The following is a 21,022-nucleotide window of genomic DNA, read 5'->3' on the forward strand; positions in this document are numbered from 1 at the left end:
CACAGCAAAGACGACATGCTGGCACTTTCCTTCTTCTATCCACTCAGGCATAATTGACTCTAGGAGCAGAGCATTTCATGCAGAGCCCAGCCTGAGCCTTGGTGGATAATAATGATAATATTTGGTGGACTAAAAACACCCTGGGTAAAATTGTTGATGTGTCCTTTACACCTTTAAAGCCTCTTGACAACTGCTGTGTTTAGTCGATTAAATGTCTGACTCCCTTACTGACCACATTTCGCAGACTGAATAAATCACTGTAAATGGGACTTGCAGCACCATAATGTATTATCATGCCGTGAGCTCCCAAAAGGCCATAGTTACACCTGTTTGAACTGACAATGCTGTGCCAGTTTGGTAGGGTAGCACTCTGGTTGTTCGGGAGCTCACTGGATCATAATTCATTATGATGCTGCAAATCTCATTTAAAGAGAGGCATTCAGTCTGTGAAATGCGTCTAGCATACAAAACGTGTTAAACAGACTGAACATGGCAGTGTGCAAGGGGCCCTAGTGCTTAACCATAGTCTCCTGTCTGCAAATAATGGCAAAGAGTAACCAACCCCCAGTGGTGATCTGGAATCATCTGTGACATGAAGCTTGATCATAATTATCTTAACGAGGATAGGGCTAATTACAGTGGAAACCAAGGGCTCAGCTCTGCTTGAGTCAGAAGGAACATGAATATGTTGTGATGGTTTGTCATTGTCATTAAGTGTTTGGTGAAGATTTTTCCCAATAGAATTAATACAAGAAGGGGGTGGTGGGTGGGGTTATCAGTGTTAAGTGGGTTTGCCACCTTTTAACATGTCTTTTACAAACCATTGCAATGAGTATACTGACACAGTTTCCACTCTCTGCAGCCATATTCTCTCCAATGAAGCAGCTACATTGCTTGTTTGTCAGCTGATCACTGGGATCACTCAGAACTGATCCAGTTGTCATTTATATGGCCTTGGCCAAACCATCATTGAGCTCATTAAAGAAGACCCATTAAAGAAGCTTTTAAGCCTATGACAATTATTATTATTGTACATAAGGCTAGATAAAGCCTGTACTTTGTAAAATTAATATATAATATATATTTTATGATTATACGATGATTATACGATCAGGGTTAACGATTGTCTATAAAATTAAAGGAAAAGTATTGTATTGTTAAAGTGTTGTATTGCCCCCAAAAGTTATATGAAATCCCCAATATACACTTATTACGGGAAATACTTATAAAGTGCTTTTTTCTCTGCACTTACTACTGCATCAGGGCTTCACTTTCTGGATAAAATGGTGATGTCACGACCCAACTCCCAGAGCTGTGCGGGCTGTGGCTGCTGGAGAGGATGATGGCAGGGGGATGCTCAGTGTCCCTCCAGTGCCCTGTGTCCCACAGTGTCCCCTGCCATCATCCTCTCCAGCAGCCACAACCCGCACACCTCTGGAAGTCGGGGCGTGACATCACCATTTTATCCAGAAAGTGAAGCCTTGATGCAGTAGTAAGTGCAGGGAAAAAAAGTACTTTATAAGCATTTCCCGTAATAAGTATAAACTCCTACAACCTACAGATGGGCCAGCAGGGCTATGCATGGACCTGGATATGAGCATGCGGCAGAGGGTGCAAGAGGAGGAAGAATTTAAATGAATCTGTCAGCTTCAATTCATGTTCTAAACTGCTGACACTTTTAGGCCCTACGGCAAGGTCCGGAAAAGGGATGCTTGGGAACGCCTCTCTGACACTTTGCACTGGACATTGAAAGCATTTTTCTATGTTCTGGAAGCAAGAATTGATATGTGTAAGAAGACCATGTGTCTTCTGGTCCAAACAGTGTCAGCAGTTTGGAACGTGGATTGCATCTGACAGGCTCACTTTAATGAAACAAGTTTTGATGCCTTCAAGGGTCTTAACTGGTGCTCCTAAAGAGTACTATGATACCTCTATACCTTCCATTCTGACCTTTCACCAATGTATAGTGACAGACTAGAACTCATAAAACATGATGGCCTTGCAGGTCCTCTACCTCCTAAGTCCCCTTTAATTGAGTCATCTAAAGGCTAAAAGATCTGGAGCTCATTTGCTTGTGCTCATTTGCCTTTGAAGGGAAAGGAGTAAACGTGCACCAAAATAGGAATGTCATTGGGGGCACAGAAATTACCATTCTTTGTGTGTAGCTGGATCACCTGCAAAACATATCATTATCTTCTTCTTTATTTGTATATGGCCACACAGATTGAATATTGACATATAAACTGTACCCTATCTGCCACATACCCAAATGAATTCAGGATGGTTAAAATTCTCTCTCTGTTATCTTCACTAATAGCATTTACCGCTTTGATCTTCAGATGAAAATTGGGCACCCAGTGGCTTCTGATATATTTCAGAATTGCACTAAAGCCCAAAATTCTGCGAAAATAAAAACAATTATTAGAGAGACTCCCCAGGTTTACACCTGATTTCACTGAAAGCGTTAATACAGGGATACAGGGCTACCCAAACCAGATAGTGTGGAAAGTAATGCTACGTTTACACGGAGCGATAATTCGCCCGATTGTACGATTAAAGATTTTGAAGTACCGTTTTTTTTTTATAATGATCAGCGTTTAGACGGAACGATATATTGTACGGAAAATTCGTTTTGCAATCGTTTTGCGATCGCTTAAGCCTATCTCGCACATAGGAAAAATCGGTGAAAGACTGTTTACGCTTAACGATCTGCGAATTTTTTGCGAACGACGATTTTAGAACATTTTGTAAGATCAAAATGAACGATTTCTCGCTCGTCGCTTGATCGTTTGCTGCGTTTACACGTACGATTATCGTTCGAATTCGATCGTTATTGTGCAAATTTGCGCGATAATCATTCCGTGTAAACGCAGCATAACTGTTCTCAATTTCCGCTGGGTGTGTTGTTTTTTTTAACCCTTCGTGTTCCCTAGTATTCTCACTTGGGCACTAGTATTTCTGACATTTGGCTTTTTATTTAATGTAGCAACATTATGTTTCTCCATTGCAAAAAAGATCTTCCGATGCATTATCCGCAAGGTCTGTGGCTGCCAGTTGGTTAATGCTGCAGGCCTGCTCAGAATTATTTACTATAAATGCCTAACTGTGTGTCAGGCATCTTCTGAGCTTTCCTGCTGTCACTGTTGATTTATGCTATGTCCTTGCAGTGCACAAATATGTGCTATTGACTGGACATGATGCACTACTTGCCCCAGAGGACCTTGTTTGAGCCCAGAAGAGAGCAACAGGATAGACAGAGATGGAAGAGAAAACATTTAGAGCCAGTAAGTTCTGCTCAAATATGAATGAGTTAAGCTCCAAATTATACCCTCCAATCCTATGCTCTATTTATTGATGTTGCAGGGGAGTAGACAGAAAGGGGTGGCTGATATTTACTCAGGCATGAATGATGGATGACATCTTAAATTTGTGCCCAGGGATTGAAGGTGAACTGTGACAGCCTTATTTATCTTGGGAATGAAGGTTGGGTCCAGGAAAGACTAGGTGCTTGGAGATGCCAGACATTGACAAATACATCTCACTGGTGTTTTGGGCATTGTCCTTTTTCCACCTTTACAACATGTACCATAATATTCTTTTTTCTGCTTGTGTACAATGCCTATTGTTCAGGTAAATTTTCTCTTCTGTTAGAGTTCGTTACTATTCTGCAACGTCTGTTCTTACCTTGTCTTTAATGTATGACATTTGATAAAGAGGCGCAGTAATATCATACATCATACACCCAATAAGAGGAAACATCCCCCCCCATGTCCCACTTTTTCACTCCCCTACTGGATAGAAGAAGGGCCAAGCATTTTTATCAGTCTCTCATCTCTGCTTCTAAGAGTAAGGGTGCCTTTACATAGAGAGATTTATCTAACAGATTTCTGAAGCCAAAGCCAGGAATGGATTTGAAAAGAACCAAAATCTCAGTCTCTCCTTTATGACCTGTTCCCTGTTTATAGTCTGTTCCTGGCTTTGGCTTCAAAGATCTGTCAGATAAATCTCTCTGTGTAAAGGCACCCTAAGGGTCCATATGTCTTTTTTTTCTTAGCCAATGTAGTGGTGTTTGCCCCAGAGCAGCTCCTAGATCATATAGAAGTGCTAGGATTTACAAATAACATATTTGAGAAGATAGCAGCGATCTACTGCGACGGCAGCAGATCGCTGCTATCTTAGTCGTTTGTCTTATAACATGTTGAAAGACAACGACAGACAATGATCAGCCAACATAGTTAAAACGACTCTGTACCCACAATCTGCCCCCCACAAACCACTTGTACCCTCTTATAGCTGCTTTTAATCTTTTAATCTAAAGTCTGTCCTGGGGTCTGCTTGGCAGGTGATGAAGTTATTGTCCTAAAAAACAACTTTTAACTAGAGATGAGCAAACCTCAAGCATGCTGTAATCGATCCGAACCCGAACTTTCGGCATTTGATTAGCGGTGGCTGCTGAAGTTGGATAAAGCCCTAAGGCTATGTGGAAATCATGGATATAGTCATTGGCTGTATCCACGTTTTCCAGACAACCTTAGAGCTTTATCCAAGTTCAGCAGACACTGTTCGCTCATCTCTACTTTTAACCCTTAGAGGACCGGACCAATTAAATTTTTTGCATTTTCGTTTTTTCCTCCTTGTGCTTAAAAGGCCATAGCACTTGCATTTTTTCACCTAGAAACACACATGAGCCCTTATTTTTTGCGCCACTAATTGTACTTTGCAATGACAGGCTGAATTTTTTCATAAAGGACACTGCAAAACCAGAAAAAAACTCAATGTGTGGTGAAACTGAAAAAAAAAACAAAAACGCTCGCACTGGGGTAAAACCGACTTGTTACATATGTTCCTCTAGTCGTTACAATTACAACAATATGTAACATGTTTAACTTTTATTGTATCTGATGGCCTGTAAAAAATTCAAACCATTGTTAACAAATATATGTTCCTTAAAATCGCTCTTTTCCCAGGCTTATAGCGCTTTTATCCTTTGGTCTAGGTCCTGGCAGATCACTTTCACTACATACACACAGCGGTCTGAACGACCGCTGCGTGTATGTAATTCTGCCGGCCGCTTAACCCCCTCAGCTGCCGCCCGGCTCCCGCTCTGTATACACTACCTGTCCTCGCTGCACGGGGTCCCGGCGTACTGCTCTCCCGCCTGGTCAATCAGTGGCTGCGGCAGGGCAACACACTGATTGGCCGGGCGGGAGAGCAGTACGCCGGGACCCCGTGCAGAGAGGACAGGTAATGTATACAGAGCGGGAGCCGGGTGGCAGCTGAAGGGGTTAAGCAGCCGGCAGAATTACATACACGCAGCGGTCGTTCAGAGTGCTGTGTGTATGTAGTGAAAGTGATCTGTCAGGACCTACCTGACTCGCAGCGTTATTAACGCTGCGATTCGGTACGTGTGAAGCTACCCTGAAGGATTTTAATCTGTATAGTCTGGAGGAAAAAAGAGAAAGGGGGGACATGATTGAAACCTTTAAATATGTTAAAGTATAAAATAAGGTTCAGGAGGGAAATGTTTTTAGAAAAAAAATTAGCTCAAGAACTCTAAGAGGACAGAGCGTAAGTTAGTTGGGGGAAACATCAGAAGCAACGTGAGAAAATATTACTTTACTAAAAGAGTAGTAGATGCTTGGAACAAACTTCCAGCAGATGTGGTTGGTAAATTTACAATAACAGAATTTAAACCTGTCTGGGATAAACATATACAGTATCTAGATGGACCAAGTAGTCTTTTTCTGATCACAATCTTCTGTGTTTCTATGTACCATGCTCACAAGGTGCTGTCAGATTTCCTTTAACATCACTGTTTTATAATACTGTATATTTTTTTTCTCTATTTGCAGATCCCTGGAAGGACTGGAAGGCTTTGTGTGCCTGGAAGAGTTAATACTAGACAACAATCAACTTGGAAACCCTATTACCTTCCCTCTACTACCATACCTGCACACATTGACTCTAAACAAGAATGAGATATCCTTTTAAGCTATGTACTATCTGTATTATTATTATTATTATTATTATTATTATTATTATTATTATTTTTGCATAAATCACAAGTCCGTCTAAAGCTCCAGGGTGTATAGATGTCCAGTGGATACTTATTGTGAGTTGGTAACAGATAGTTGGCTCCAAGGTGCAATGCATGTTGGAAGATGTAGTTTTCTGGCCAGGTGTCATGTTATAAAACTGGGGTGATTTGTAAAAGCTTGAATCTGGGGCTAGGAGTAGGGTAGACGAGTCGGGAAAACGATTGACGACAGTGCACTTGTACTGTATGCTTTTTGTACATTTTATTTTGTTATGGGATTGTCAGAGTACCCCTTTAAATAAACTTGTCTTGAATATTATAGTTATATGGCTGCAGTACATTAAAAGGGAACATGTCAACATAAAAATGGCTGTAGATTTGGCAGCATGATATGTAGAGCCAGCTAAGCAGATCGATATATAGGGAGAATTTCAGACGTGCCATTTTGTGGAGGTGAGGGCCAAGACGCGAATAAGTATATTCACAAATGCTTGTTTTGTGAATATTTTATTTGCATCTCGTCCCTCTGCTCCACTCGCGGTAGAGGGGTGGGAAGGAGGGCGTAAAGGAGGGTACGGTCACTTGCAGAGGCCACGCCCCTGTATTTAACATTTCTCTGGCTAAAATGCCAGTGAAATTTATACTAGTTCTATGCTGGCATAGATTTCACTGTGTGCAGTGGAGGGACCCCAGTGCACACAGAATTTATGTAGAGGCATTGTGCCCCTACATAAATCCTGCGGGCATCAAGGCTGGGGGACATATTTAAGACCAGCGCTGAGAAAGACGGTCTTAATAAATGTCCCCCATAGTGTTGTGGGAAAAAATTACTTTAACCTCTAATCTGTTGTTTGAAATCTCGTCTGAATCTGGCTTAAGAGTTCAGTTCCTTGTCATTTGCCCTAACTTTAGGCCTTCCTGTTCTGCTCTCAACAAGTTTATATCAGTGCCTCTGCAGCAGCCCTGTGCCATAAAAAAAAATGCTTGTTTTTATTGGAGTAAGCATTTTAAGTGATCACTATGTGATTTTAGTGCTCTCACCTATGTTATAGAGCCCCCTCCATGGTGCACAGCATTTTCTTATTCACTGCATTTCAGGGGTTGAGACCAGGGCTGAACTGTTTGCCATTAGTACACATGCAGTTCGTCCTTTCCCTGATCTTTCTAGTCAATCACAGCACAGTAAATACTGCTCTCTGCTATACTAAAATATAGTATAATATATATATAATATATTATAATAGAAAGAAATACCAATGGTTGTAATAAAATATGATCTGGGATGGAGGCCTTTATTGCATATGGTCAGTTAACCTGGGCTCTCACAGCTTGTAGAAACACAGCAAAGGCTTTCTCTCTTTTTTCTCTCTCTCGTCTGCACATTCTGAGGCAGTTACTAGAGACAGATTTCCCCTAACAGCAGGCAGTGGACAGCAGATAGCAGGGAAAGGAGACACCTAGTGACAAATACTTTAGAACTGATTTTCTCAAGGGTAAGGAGTCATATTTGGTTAGTGATTGACAAAAATGTTAGGAATCACTTAGACTTAAGTCGTTTGACATGACCATTTAACATTTTACTCAAGGAAAAGGATGCTGAATACATTAACATCAGTTTCTATGCAATGTCGTTGTAAACATCAATCACAAGGTAAATGGAAACTATCAGTTAATAGCCAATTACTGTGCATTCTTAATGTAAAAAGATCAAGTAAAACAAATATAAATATAAAGTTCATTTATGAAAATGTAAGAGTAAAGAAAAACAAAATATGACTTTAGCAGTTTATGTAAGTCTATGCATATGCCCTCTGGTGGTAAAATACCAGTATGCAACATACTCTTGTAAATATTCTATAGCAGGTATGATTTGCAATAAACAGATTGTACTCCCTTTATAACTCAGAAATGACCAGATGTACTGTAGATAATTATAGAAAGGGTTTTAATGGTAACCTTAAGTATCATATATAAGAGCTCTTCCAATTCATAACTAATGATGTCTTTACAGATGCTTCTGTATTTTATTTTCTTCTGTTTCTGGTAGAAGACATCCATGGCTTAGAAGCCCATAAACATGGGGTAGGGGGCGGGTTCAACCCACCAACAATATTGTGGAGCCGAGCTGTAAGACAAGGCTAAACAGTATGTAGGAATGAACCAATATGCCTTGGATGAACAAAAAAAGGTCCCTTCACCATTAATGTATACTACTTGACATAATAGGCCTGGTATATGAAAACCAGGGTCGAAAAACATCTGGTTTCTTCCAGAGAGGTTGTCCATGGGATTACAGCTCATCTCCATATCTTGTGTTTGTAGTAAATCTCAACTTCATTCAACTTAAAGGGGTTATCCAGCGCTACAAAAACATGGCCACCTTCTTCCAGAGACAGCACCACTCCTATCTCCAACTTGGGTGGGGTTTTGTAACTCCGTTCTATTTCAGTGAATTGAAATTGCTAACCACACCTGAACTTTGAGACAAGAGTGGTGCTGTCTCTGGAAGAAAGTGGCCATGTTTTTGTAATGCTGGATAACCTATTTAAGTTGAATGAAGTTGAGATTTACTACAAACACACAATATGGAGATGAGCTGAAATATAATACAGCCATGTTTGTCAAATCTTGTACAACCTCTTTAAATTACCAAAGGGAATGTACAGAAAAGTCGCTGTGTAATATACCAATGTAACATACAATCACATGATTTTATTTTATTATCTTAACATTTATTGAAATACCTGACTGAGCTGGATTATCTTTTGGACACATTGGCCATGTCTGCTCCAGCCCTGGAATATCTCAGCTTGCTTGGTAACCAGGCCTGTCCCAATGAGCTTGTGAGCACAGAGAAAGATGAGGATGACTACCAAAGATACAGGTTAGTAGTGCTTAGACTGTGTTCACACCTGCCTTTAGGATTCCAGCAATCAGAAAATGAATCGACCATGTTGGGTTTTACGACTATGGTTTTTGCCCATGCTAATTGAAAATTTGAAAATCAGACTTTCCTTATGTCACACCGTGAGAATTCTGTGGAGAAGAGCTGGAAAATGATAGTGAAATCTCCTCTTTTCTAAGTTCTCATGGTGTGACAATCTAATGTCCTGATGAAGTCTAAACTCTGAAAACCTGGATTGACTTACGACCTTTGAACTTGTATCAGTCTTTGGGCCCTATTACACGAGACGATTATCGTGGGAAAAATTGTTATATAGTTTGAATTTAAATGTTAATAGTTCTTTGTAATTGCAGGCAACGATCAAAAAATCGCAAATTGTTCGCTGTAATTCCACATTCGTTCGCTCAAGTTCTGCATTTGTTCACTAATCGCTCAGTGTAATTGCACATTGGTGATTGTTTTGCTGGGATCAGAAGGAGTGAATGATCATAGTAATAATCGCAATAACGATTGTAGTTACGATCGTAACTAACAACTATCGTTCTATGTAATGTAGTGAACGATTTTAGGTTAACAATAAACAATCTCATTTGCGATCGTTTATCGTTAGTCTTTAATCGTTAAAAGTCGCTTCGTGTAATAGGACCCTTTGGGGAGTGGATAATTTTGACATATTTGGATCAGGAAACTCTGCTGTGCATCTGAATCATACCAGAGTGCTACTAATGGTGTGTTACTTATTCTCCTATTCCTATTGTTCACCTTTAATGTGCTCAACCACATTTGATAAATGACCAATTTTGATAAATGAGAATATCACACGACTGTTTGGTTTTTCTACAGTATGCTATACTTAAAAGGGTTATCGGGGGTTAGAAAAAACACAGCTACTTTCTTACAAAAGCAGCATCACCATTGTGCCCAGGTTGTGTGTAGTATTACAATTCAGCTCCATTTACTTTAATGGAACAAGAGTGGTGCTGTATCTTGAAGAAAGCGGCCATGTGTCATTATTGTATCTTATGTATATACTGTAGTCAGAATAGGCGCTTCCTGGGTAGCAGTAAAATATTAATGTGGTACCATGTTTGGCAACATGGTGCCCCCATTTGCTTACATTTTCAGACAGCTCTGAATTAGGGATGGTCCGAACCTGTCGAGGTTCGGGCTCGTATGAACCTGAACGCTCGGCATCAGATTCCCGCTGTCTGTCCGCTCCGTGCAGCGGGTGGATACAGCGGGAGGACCGCCTGGAAAATTGGGATACAGCCTATGGTTATGGCTGTATCCCAGTTTTCCAGGTGGTCCTCCCACTGTATCCACCCTCTCCACGGAGCAGGCAGACAGCGGGAATAATTTCCAAGGGTTCCGGTTCGTACGAACCCGAACCGAACCAGGTTCGGACCATCCCTACTCAGAATCTGTATTTGGTCCTAATACCATGCACATTGATTTGTGTATGTTAGAAAATATATTTTTATTCATAATATGTTCATCGTTCTTTAAAGGAGAAGTCCGGCGAAAATTTTTAAGTATCGTATTAACCTCCAAAAGTTATTCAAATCACCAATATACACTTATTAAGGTAAATGCTTCTAAAGTGCTTTTTTCCCCTGCACTTACTACAGCATCAAGGCTTCACGTCCTGGATAAAATGGTGATGTCACGACCCGACTCCCAGAGCTGTGCGGGCTGTGGCTGCTGGAGAGGATGATGGCAGAGGGATGCTCAGTGTCCCTCCAGTGCCCTGTGTCCCTCGTGTCCCCTTGCAATCATCCTCTCCAGCAGCCACAGCCCACACAGCTCTGAGAGCCGGGTTGTGACATCACCAATTTATCCAGAAAGTGAAGCCTTGATGCAGTAGTAAACGCAGGGGAAAAAGCACTCTATGTGCATTTCCCATAATAAGTGTATATTGGTGATTTGTTTAACTTTTGGGAGGTAATACAATACTTTAATAAGAGTTTTTGCCAGTCTTCTGTCAGCAGACATTGCAATAAAGAAATGAAATGGAAGTACCTACAAAAATAAATAATATTTTTTTAGCAACACTGTTTATTTTGTCTATGGTGCCCGAAAAAAAGGCTTGAAGCAACTAAATATATTGCCCACTATGGCGAACTTGATGATTGAAAGTGATTGTCCAGAGATTATTTAGACACGGATACGTCAGTAGGATTCAATTTACTCCTCATTAAGCTGCTTGAAATTTGACATTGGGAGGCCAGGCTGAACCATGTGCGTATCTAAAGAAGACTTGTGTTTATACCATAATTATCATGGTAGTAGCTATAATCATTGAAAATCCAACACTGGAAACAAGGGTAAAACGCTACCTTTTATCCTTGGGTTTAATTATCAGGAATGGTTTCTAGAAGTATTTATTACAGCCTGAGGATTTACACTATTGCAAAGTCTCCATGAAAGCTATATGTCTCTTTTCTAAAGAACCAGGCGAACCTAATACCAGTACAAAAGTAAACTGTTCCTACTATTTAGCTGCGACTAAGGGCTGTATTACATGGCCCGATATTCTAGGCAAGCAAGCGCCATCGGCGCTCATTACAAAGCCTATTATATAGCTCAATTATCATGCTGCATGGACATCGTTAGCGACGTCCATGCTTCCCTTGCTTTAAAGGTGTACAATAATAAAGACATATACTTACCTGTCCACGTTCTCCCAGTGTCCTCAAGCCTTGTTTATGGAATTCCCCTTCAGGACCTGTTTCTGAAGTGACAGGCCACTCACTGGCCAATTACTTCAGAGAGGGGTATGGAAGTGCCGGAGGTGGCTGTGGTGAGCAGGGACTCACAGAAACAAGGCTAGGGAACACCGGGGTAACATGGGCAGATAAGTATATGTCTTTATTCATTTCTTTACTCTCACATAAGTAGTCAGCCATGCATCAGCTATTACATGTAGACATGTGCAGCCGGAAGCCAATGATTTTTAAACCTGAAAGGCAACAATCAGCCGATGACCGGTTCCATGGCTGATCATTGTCTTTGTTACACAGAGTGATATCTGCCCAAATCAGTGTGATTCAGAATATAATCGCTCTGTGTAATATGGCCCTAAGAGAAGGATAAGATAAGTTTGTTAGGAGACTTTCTGCTTCCTTAATTTTACAGATGGCAACAGGAAAGGAGGTTACACACCAGCTCAGATTGTGGACAGTGGGGAGAGAATCCTTGGAGAGCAACAGAGGATAACCACATAGACTGTGTACACGTGTACAGAGAAATCAGAACATGGAGAGGTTGTAGAAGAACTATTTATCTGTTATGACCATGAAAAGGGATATCCTGATTCCAGGGTTAACACAGCCTAAAATAACCCATTTTTTTCTGACTTATTAGGGAACATTGTAGAAGGTTTTCCCTGTTTAGACATCTCTCTGTGTGAGCCAGTATGAAAAGCTGTCTGTCATAATTTACCTCCGGAGCAGTAGCAGATTGTAATAGGTCCGTTTCGGGCAGTAGCCTAGGGCCCTGAGACCCTCGGGGGGGCCTATGGTCCCCCAAAAAGACTTATACTTTCAGTAATGTATTGTCTCCTGGCTACAGTTCTGCCGTGATTTGCAAAAAATGCAGCTTTTTATTGCAAATTTGTACAAATCAAGGCATCATGACATTATTTATCCTGTACTACAATAGTACTGCCATAGTTACAGAGGGATAAGGGGTGGACTTCATAGCATAGAAGTTGTGTGTTTGCTGAGCAACCCCTTTTAGGCTATGCTCACATTTTCTATCAGGTTTGTATGTCTCACCCAAAGATATAGTAGTGTGTTACACTAATATAAAAATCTTTCTCAAATGGCAGCCATTCAGATCAATAGATCAATAAATGTGACATCAGAGAATGATCAGAGAGGAAGGAGCTAGAGACAATACACATTTTGTAGCTCTTCCATTTTCCATTTACTGTCAGTGGTAAAGCATGTGAATGCACGCTGTAGCCAGTACTATTAGTGATTACACTGTTAGTTAGTTATATAACTTGGGGTGATAGTTTTATTCAAATACAGTTTTCTGACACCACAGTACCCCTTAACTGTTGCCCCTGTTGCCAAGAATGCATTTGGCCAATTTTCACAACAATTAAGGACACCGTTACGGAACCTTATATAAACCAATCCAACCGCTTGCCTTTGCCTGCAGATCTTTTATTTTTAAGATTGTTGGAGTCCCTAAGCAGTTAAATATTTGGCTACAACACAATGGACCATCTGTTTGTGTACATGAAAAGTGAGGAGAAAGTAAAGAAGAAAATGTAGAACAGGAAACTGAATGATCTGAACAAGAGCCGGAATTAAGCTTCGGTAGAGTCACAACGAAATGCAGCTGATGTCTGTGGCCAAGGGAGTTATCTGCCGTCCCATGTCCTTTGTAGTACAAGTGTCCACACATCAGGACAAGAGACATTTGAAGCCTATCAGTAACCTCAGTACCCCCGCCTCGTGAGCCCCAGCATGTATCAGTTCTTTTCTTCACTAGTTTAGTAATATATTTAGACTTATAAGTCTGGAAAATGTTTTGTCCAGTTGGAAAGTTATTTCTTTTGTTTGTATTTTTGATATGAGTATCTCACAGTTTTCACTTTGGCAAATCAGTGTATCTTTGTATCTTGAGTAGATTCCATTGGAGATTACCAACATTGTCATGGGTATTGAGTGCATTTTAGAACAGTTTTACTTCTGTTGGTGTCTGAACCCAAAACATCCAGCACAATGTAGACAAGTTAGTTTGTATAACTCTATCTGAACCTAAGTATCTGTGCAGGTTAAACACTGAAGTGTCTAATGAGCAGGAAGACAGAACCTCTTAGCCATGCAGACTGCATATGCAGGATATCACTTGCCTGCTCTTCATGCTTCACCTTTGGCAACTACAGATTTCTCCAGACAGAGAGCCTTGAGCAGACAGAAGCTTTCATCTCCCTTTGTTCTGTGTCTCCTAAATCAAAGAGAGTAGTTGAATCCTCCTTTCGTCCTGTGCCATGATCCATACACAGCCAGTGATGACAAACTTGTCTGTGTTTCTACTGGCGCCTATGCCACTGTGGGCCCATTTATGTGACATCTTTCATGCCTCCACTTGAGTGTTCATATGTATGTTCTATACAAATGTCTCTATGAAGCATTTCACAGAGATTGTCACATAAATCTAACTACTGCAGTTGCATATTTATAGGCACGCTGCCTAAACCTGTAACTCTGCATAGCCAGGCAACTTTGCATTTGGTATTTATGGAAAACTTAGTGACCTGGGAATCAAATTTAAAATGATAAATGCACCTTAAAGAGTTTGTCTTATGCCCATGTGCATCTGAACCTCGTAAAGGGAGTTCTCCTGCTTGGGACTCCTCTTTATAAGGTTCAAAGTAGAGCTGCTCTGGGAGATTATATGGCGGGGGGGGGGGTTACCTTTTTACCCTGGCTACATCTGTAACTAGAAATGGCTGGGTCCCATAGCAAACTTTTGCCCCCCCCCCCTTCCCAACTGACCACTAAGCCATCTAGTCATAACTGAAAGCGCTAATCAGGAGTGCTTTTAGCACCTGGTGCTGCAAATGATGTCAGCTCAGAAGGCTCAATGTATTGCAGGAGCGGGCAACGGGGCCCCCGATACAGATGATACCCCCCCCCTTCTTTCCCACTCCTTCCCCACTTTATCTGAATTATAGAATTAGGAAATGTTCCTTTTAAAAGAAATGTTGTTTGACCTTTTGTTGCATTTGTTGCCATAGATATACGGGCCGATGGGCAGCAATACAAAGCACTGTGTCCTATCAGTCTCTACTTGTGGGGATGATGGAGCTTTCAAGCATCGGCGTAGACCCAGAAACAACCTAACGCCAACATAAAATAGGTTAAGCGCAACTGGCAGAGGGGAGTTAGAGGGAACTTATTTAAGGGCAATGTGGTATGAGTCAGGGAATGAATGGGGTGTAAGCCCTAAGTACCATCACAGCTGGCTGAGAAAAGTTTTCTGTATAGTGGTGATCTGTGTAAAACTTTGCTGAGTGTCTAATTCTAAGAGATCTGCAATTTATGTGATACTTTCAGTCCTGGAGAAAACATGAAATGAAGAGACTCTGTGGGTTATGTGACATCTTCAGGCCATAGCAAGGCCTACTAAAATTATGGGAACACTTCAATCCCAAATATGTATAGATGAGAGATTGACTGCAATCTGGCCAGACTGAGAAACATTCCTGTAAACCAGTGTCCTGCCAGGAGATACTGAGACAACAGCAAGCCCTGGTTAACTGAAGTGGTTTAGAGAAGGGCTTCCTCCTGCATACAGCAAATGTACAACTAGTATGGCATTGAGCATTGACCTATGTCAGGTTGAACTGTCTGAAGCACTGCTAAAGGTTTGACTAGTTGTGTTACTGTTGATGCAAGCCACAGTAGTTCTTAACCCCTTCTTGACCAAAGGTTATTAATGGACGGATGTCCAGGTCACATTAAGGCAATGTTCTACCTTTCCTTCTAAGGGCCATAATGCTTTTATTTTTCCACCACAGGACTTGTTGCAGTGTCATTTTTGCAACATGATCTATAGCTTTTATTGGTATCCTATTGATATAAAAAAAACACCAGGATTGGATTTTTTTTATCCGATAGATATCAGAAAAAAAAATGAATAAAATGTTATAAAGATTTTTTTTTTTACCACTCTAATGTTAATGTTTTTTTTATTTTACATATTTTTATTTCTATAATAGCAAAGAGGGCGATTTGAAATTTTATTGAAGTTCTTTTTTTAGATTTTTTTTTTTTTAATTCCCTTTATAAGTCCCCCTAAGGGACTCACAGTATATATGCAGTCATTAGATTGCATGTAATGAACAATGCTATGCTTGGACTGCAATTGAGTGACCTCTAGAGCAGTGTCTCCCAACTTCAGTCCTCAAGGACCACCAACAGGTCATATTTTGAGAATTACCTTAATATTTCACACCTGATATATTGAGGATGTGTTTATAAGGTATCTACACAAGTGTCCTTTGTATGGGATATCCTGAAATCTTGACCTGTTGGTGGTCCTTGAGGACTGGAGATGGAGAACACTGCTCTAGAAGCATTGAGACACTCTACGGTTACTTCCTAGGTAAGACATTCTGACGCAAGAGGGTAGCTTTCTTAAGGAGGTCAAACAAAAGCAGACATTCTGGGCACAATCTGTCCCTCAGTGGACACTTAGGATCTGCTACAAAAAGAAATTAAGTTTAGCCATGTTTAGATATTGTGGCTAAGTTGCTCCGCTAAGCCAGTCCCTTTCTCCATCCCTGAATCAGCTGTTATGGAAAAACAAAAACAGTCAGTCCTTTTGGGACTATGCAACAGGAAAATGTAACTGGGCCGTGGTCAGGTATGAAAGTTGCCCCTTTACAGACTGTAGTCAATGTGGCGTTCAGCTTATAATGAAAAAGAACTGGCACCTTAGGGGAAAAATCCATTTTAATGCCAGAGTAACTGAGTGCTACTAATCCTAATCCTAGTTGAATTTGTGATACTCCACCTGTCTACTTTCAGGACAATGCAACTGATGGCGAAATTGGAAGATTTATATTTGAGAAAAATTTGTTACATTTCAAAACTAATGAAGAACTTTTTCTGGTATCGGTCAGCCCCTCTTAGTATACAAGCTAGGTCTAGCTTACCCTCTCGTCATGTTTGCCTCGTACTCTACATACAAAACATTTCTATCGCTATAAATGACCTGTACTAGAAAATCTTATTGTAAAGATTTTCAAGGGAACATGAATCTACCTAATGACTTTACAGTAGAATTATTTAGTTACACATGGATCAAGAATCTACTAAATAACCCAGGTGCAGAAATGGAGTCAGCTTGACATACATTCATTGTGCTGAAAGATGGATGTGGCTCACAAAGCAAGCTATCACAATGACAAATGTTCATCTATGGTTCCTTTCTGCAGGTACTTTGTCCTGAACAAACTTCCTGATCTTAAGTTTTTGGATACCAGAAAAGTGACAAACAAAGAGCGTGAAGTAGCGCGTTCCCGAGGAGCTTTTATGAAAGTTGTAAAGCCAAAAGAAAACAAGGTAAGATTTTTTTTTTACTCATTTTCTTAAAAATCCAGTTTATTTACTGTTAAAGAATTGTATAAACCATTGCTCTAAGTGTTCTTCAACTGCAGGTCACAAAATCAAGATTGATGGCTGCCTTTAGACATATTTAGTAGTATTATTCATCCACTTTCATTTGGAATCTTGGCACACAAATTACAAGATGAATTCTATATATTGTTATAACATGCAACTCGCGCTATATTTCAACTATAGTGAATTTATGGCAAATTAAACAACATGGTTGGAATCCATTACAAACCTAAGCATACTGGAAATAAAGGCATCTAGGGTAAATATCATGTAAATCTAGTCTAAATTATGATACCCATTGAATGGACTGTAATTGATCAGTGCATAATAATGGTAATTTAGGGGTTCCTCATCGTGACTGTTATCAAGCCACCACGACCATCCCTCATCTGACAGAATTACATTTCAAGATGCATCTCTTGGCATTCTGAAAATTTTGTTAAATTCACTTACTAGATTTTCCCTCATTTCCCCTACTATTCCCTACTATGCAAGACAAATGGTTTTTAGTTAATCACCTAAAGAGGTTATCAGGGTAACTAAAACAATATTCTAAACTGTTCCCCTTCCCAATACTACCCTACGTCTAGTGTGCATGTATAACCTATCTTGCACCCTTTCCCTGTTTTTTCTTTCTTTCTCATATTTACCCGCTCTGGCTGTCTAAATTCATCTTCTTTGTGTCCAGTCTGACAACACGCTGGTCCCTCTTCCCAGCGCTCCATGGTATAGATCATAACGACTCACCTTGTTGGGCACAGAAGATGGCAACTTTCACATGGGTTGGTTGTGCAAACCGAGGCACAACACTCACAAGGGCGGATACCAACAAAGCTGAACCACAGCCACTCCCGTACAATCCTCCATGGATTAGAACAATTGACAATTTTCCTTCACACCAGTGCAGGTAAACGGGTGCAGGTCCAGGTAAAATGCAGCATATGGATAACATCATTTTTATAGACAATGTGTTTCGAAGTTGATCTGACTTCTTTATCAAGTGTCAATACCTATTGACACTTGATAAAGAAGTCAGATCAACTTCCAAATGTGTTGTGTCAATAATAAAAAGTTTTTTTTATCCATATGCTACATTTTACCTGGACCTGTACCCGTTTACCTGCACTGGTGTGAAGTAAAATTGTCTATTACCCTCCCTTTGTAGACACAGGACATGTGATCATCTCCTCTCTGGGGGACGGTTTAGCTGCCTATTGACTTGGTAACATCATGATCTCTCTACACCTGTTTACCTCTGGTTAATGTTAGTGCTGCTTCGATAGACTTATATGTGTCCCTGATCCTCGGTCTCTGTAATATGAAATGTTATAGTTTTATCTCTGCCTGCTGTCTTTGTGTCACAGCTCTGCATATTGTAAGTGTTATGGATGTTCTTAGAGTCTGGATGGAACTAGAATGTTATGCAGCACATTGCTACACCATGCACACGTCAGCTCTGCTACATCATCAGCTAGTATGGGATACATACTGGGGTGATGTGATCTAAAATTAGTGAAAGAAAATGGACCAATCAGGAAGATGCATGATGGGAAATGTAGTTTCCTGGCTGGCAACATCATGAATATAGATCGGCTTTTAGAAAACTTGTAACTCAGGAATTACAGCCCCTAGAGACAGGAGATGGTTCAACTCACAGGGACTTGGTGAGTAAGAGCAGATAGCATTTCATTTTTTAACTCTTAAGTGGATAACCCCTTTAGTCGCCCCTTTGGCAAGGATCTAGACTAAAAAATAGTTACCCAGATTTACTCTTTTCTAATAGATATAGATATATATGTTTAGAATTACTAGGATGATGGATGGTGATTTATCGATGGCTATTTTTATGATAATAAATCCTAGTGGTCTATGGCTTTACATGTTTGTTTTTGTGAATGGGTGGTGCTTCTCAGCTCTTGTGCCATTGTGCTTACCCCCCTCTCCAGTATTTAGGACTTTACCCTATTTAAATGCAAATGCAGCTAATTTGTTAGAAATTTGCCAAACTATGTTCCTATGTGGTTTCCTGTAATCATTTAAACACTTATTTATGGATTTCTAAGGGTTACTTTTACTGCTAGATTTACCTCCCATTCCTTGATATATGCTTCAAATTTGCAGCCGGAAAGGACTGGTCTACAGGTTTGCTACTTTAGGTTTGGCTTGATTGATTTTAACTATTGAGCTGAGTTGTATGGAATCATGTCTACTGCCGTCATCACTCAATAGTTAGTGTCCTTGTCATTTGGAGAACCTTTTGTCATGTGACATGATTGTTTAGGGTCTGAGTGTTCAGACCCCCTCTGATCGTTAAAGCCAGCCAGAAGAAGCTTGAGAACTGAGTGCTCCTCTCCCCAGATCGAGACAGGAAACGGGCTCCATTGACAAGTGAAGCCCTCAGCTGGGCCCTTTCCCTGGCTCATTTTAAGGATTGGTGGGGGTCTGACCCCACCTGGACCCCAGTCAATCAAAACTTTTAATAAGGGCTGTCATTAAATTGCCAAAATGGTAGATATAGACAACTGGCACTACATAGCGAGTGACGCTCCTCTCTATGCCTAAATGGAATGCAGTTCCTGCTTGAAGGGTAATCCCCTGGTGGTGCTCAACCTAATATAAAGTTTGTGTTATATTGAAATAATAGCAGTTATTTACTGTTATATGGCGTCCATCCACTCAATTTCAACATTGTGTGAACAGATCCTTTCTGTGTTTCTAATCCACTCCTGGTTTTGGTTGCAATACTGACTAAAATATACTGACTGAAATATACGTAGTGTGAACATAGCCTTATGGTGCGTTTACACAGGCAGATTTATCTGACAAATTTTTGAAGCCAAAGCCAGACACAGACCATAAACAAGGAACGGGTCATAAAGGAAAGACTGAGATTTCTCTTCCTTTCAAATCCATTCCTGGTTTTGGCTTCCAAAATCTGTCAGACAAATCTGCCTGTGTAAATGCACCATAACGTCACAAGTGGACTGACTGTCCATAGAACTGTGTAAACAAAATAACATACAATAAAACTAAATAAATATAAGAAAATGCTCATTCTTTTTTTTTATTTAGTCCCATAGGACCTTCTGCTTCAGTATGGGCAATCCACCAAGCATCTCTTTTTAGTAAAGTTTTTTTAGCTGTACCTTTTGGTTCCGTCTCAATTCCTGCAAACCGCAACACCTCTTGGTCACTATTTGTGTAGATTTAACTGTAATTATAACTACCTTAAAGGAGAAGTCTGGTGATTTCTAAAAGCTGGCAGCCTGCAGGGAGAGGGGGAAATTGATTACTAGTAGGAACTTACCTTTCCCTGTGCCCACGGTGGGCGGTTGGAGCACCCACAGGACCCCCCGCTTGGCTCCAGGATCTCTGGGGTGTCTTCGTCATGACCTGGCTGATGGACTGACCGCTCAGCCAGTCAGTGACTGGGGTGGGACGCCGCTCCAGTCACTGATTGGCTGAGTGGCCAGTCCATCAGCCGGGACAGGCATTTTAACATCAACACAACTCGGGGTTGGGGGGGTGGTGGTTAGGGGGAATGACTTCTGGCAGGGGTGGGCACGAGGAGAGGTGAGTACCTACTTGTAATCAATTTTCCACTTCCCCCTGCAGGATGCCGGCTTTTAGAAATCGACAGACTTCTCTTTTAAGTGAGGCAGAATGCTACACACAACATTTGCAGAACAAAATTTGTAGTATAAACCATTATTTGCCCATGTAGCTTTTACTTCATTGAAAAGACTATATGCTGGCTAAAATATAGGATTAAAGAACATTTTAGATCTACGCATACTAGCAAAGTTTCACCAAGGCTAATAAGTCCTGTAAAAACTGTTCACAATAGTGACCCAATGGTGTTGTGGTTTGCGGGAATTGAGATGGTGGAACCAAAAGGTAGAGGTTTTTCGTCTGCAAAAAATTCTACCTAAAAGA

At 40.6% G+C, this 21,022-nt stretch overlaps 1 protein-coding gene across 1 annotated transcript in view; it reads left to right on the plus strand.

Annotated features, from left to right (window-relative positions):
- LRMDA (leucine rich melanocyte differentiation associated) overlaps positions 1-21,022 on the plus strand; it is a 573,594-nt gene that overhangs the window by 328,534 nt on the left and 224,038 nt on the right. The window contains exons 3-5 of the mRNA XM_069980876.1: positions 5,853-5,979; positions 8,782-8,921; positions 16,903-17,029. Coding sequence (XP_069836977.1) covers positions 5,853-5,979; positions 8,782-8,921; positions 16,903-17,029 — 394 coding nt within the window. The remainder of the gene's footprint in view (positions 1-5,852; positions 5,980-8,781; positions 8,922-16,902; positions 17,030-21,022) is intronic.

Source organism: Dendropsophus ebraccatus, chromosome 8 (genome assembly GCF_027789765.1).
Source record: "Dendropsophus ebraccatus isolate aDenEbr1 chromosome 8, aDenEbr1.pat, whole genome shotgun sequence".
NCBI classification, from domain to species: Eukaryota; Metazoa; Chordata; class Amphibia; order Anura; family Hylidae; genus Dendropsophus; species Dendropsophus ebraccatus.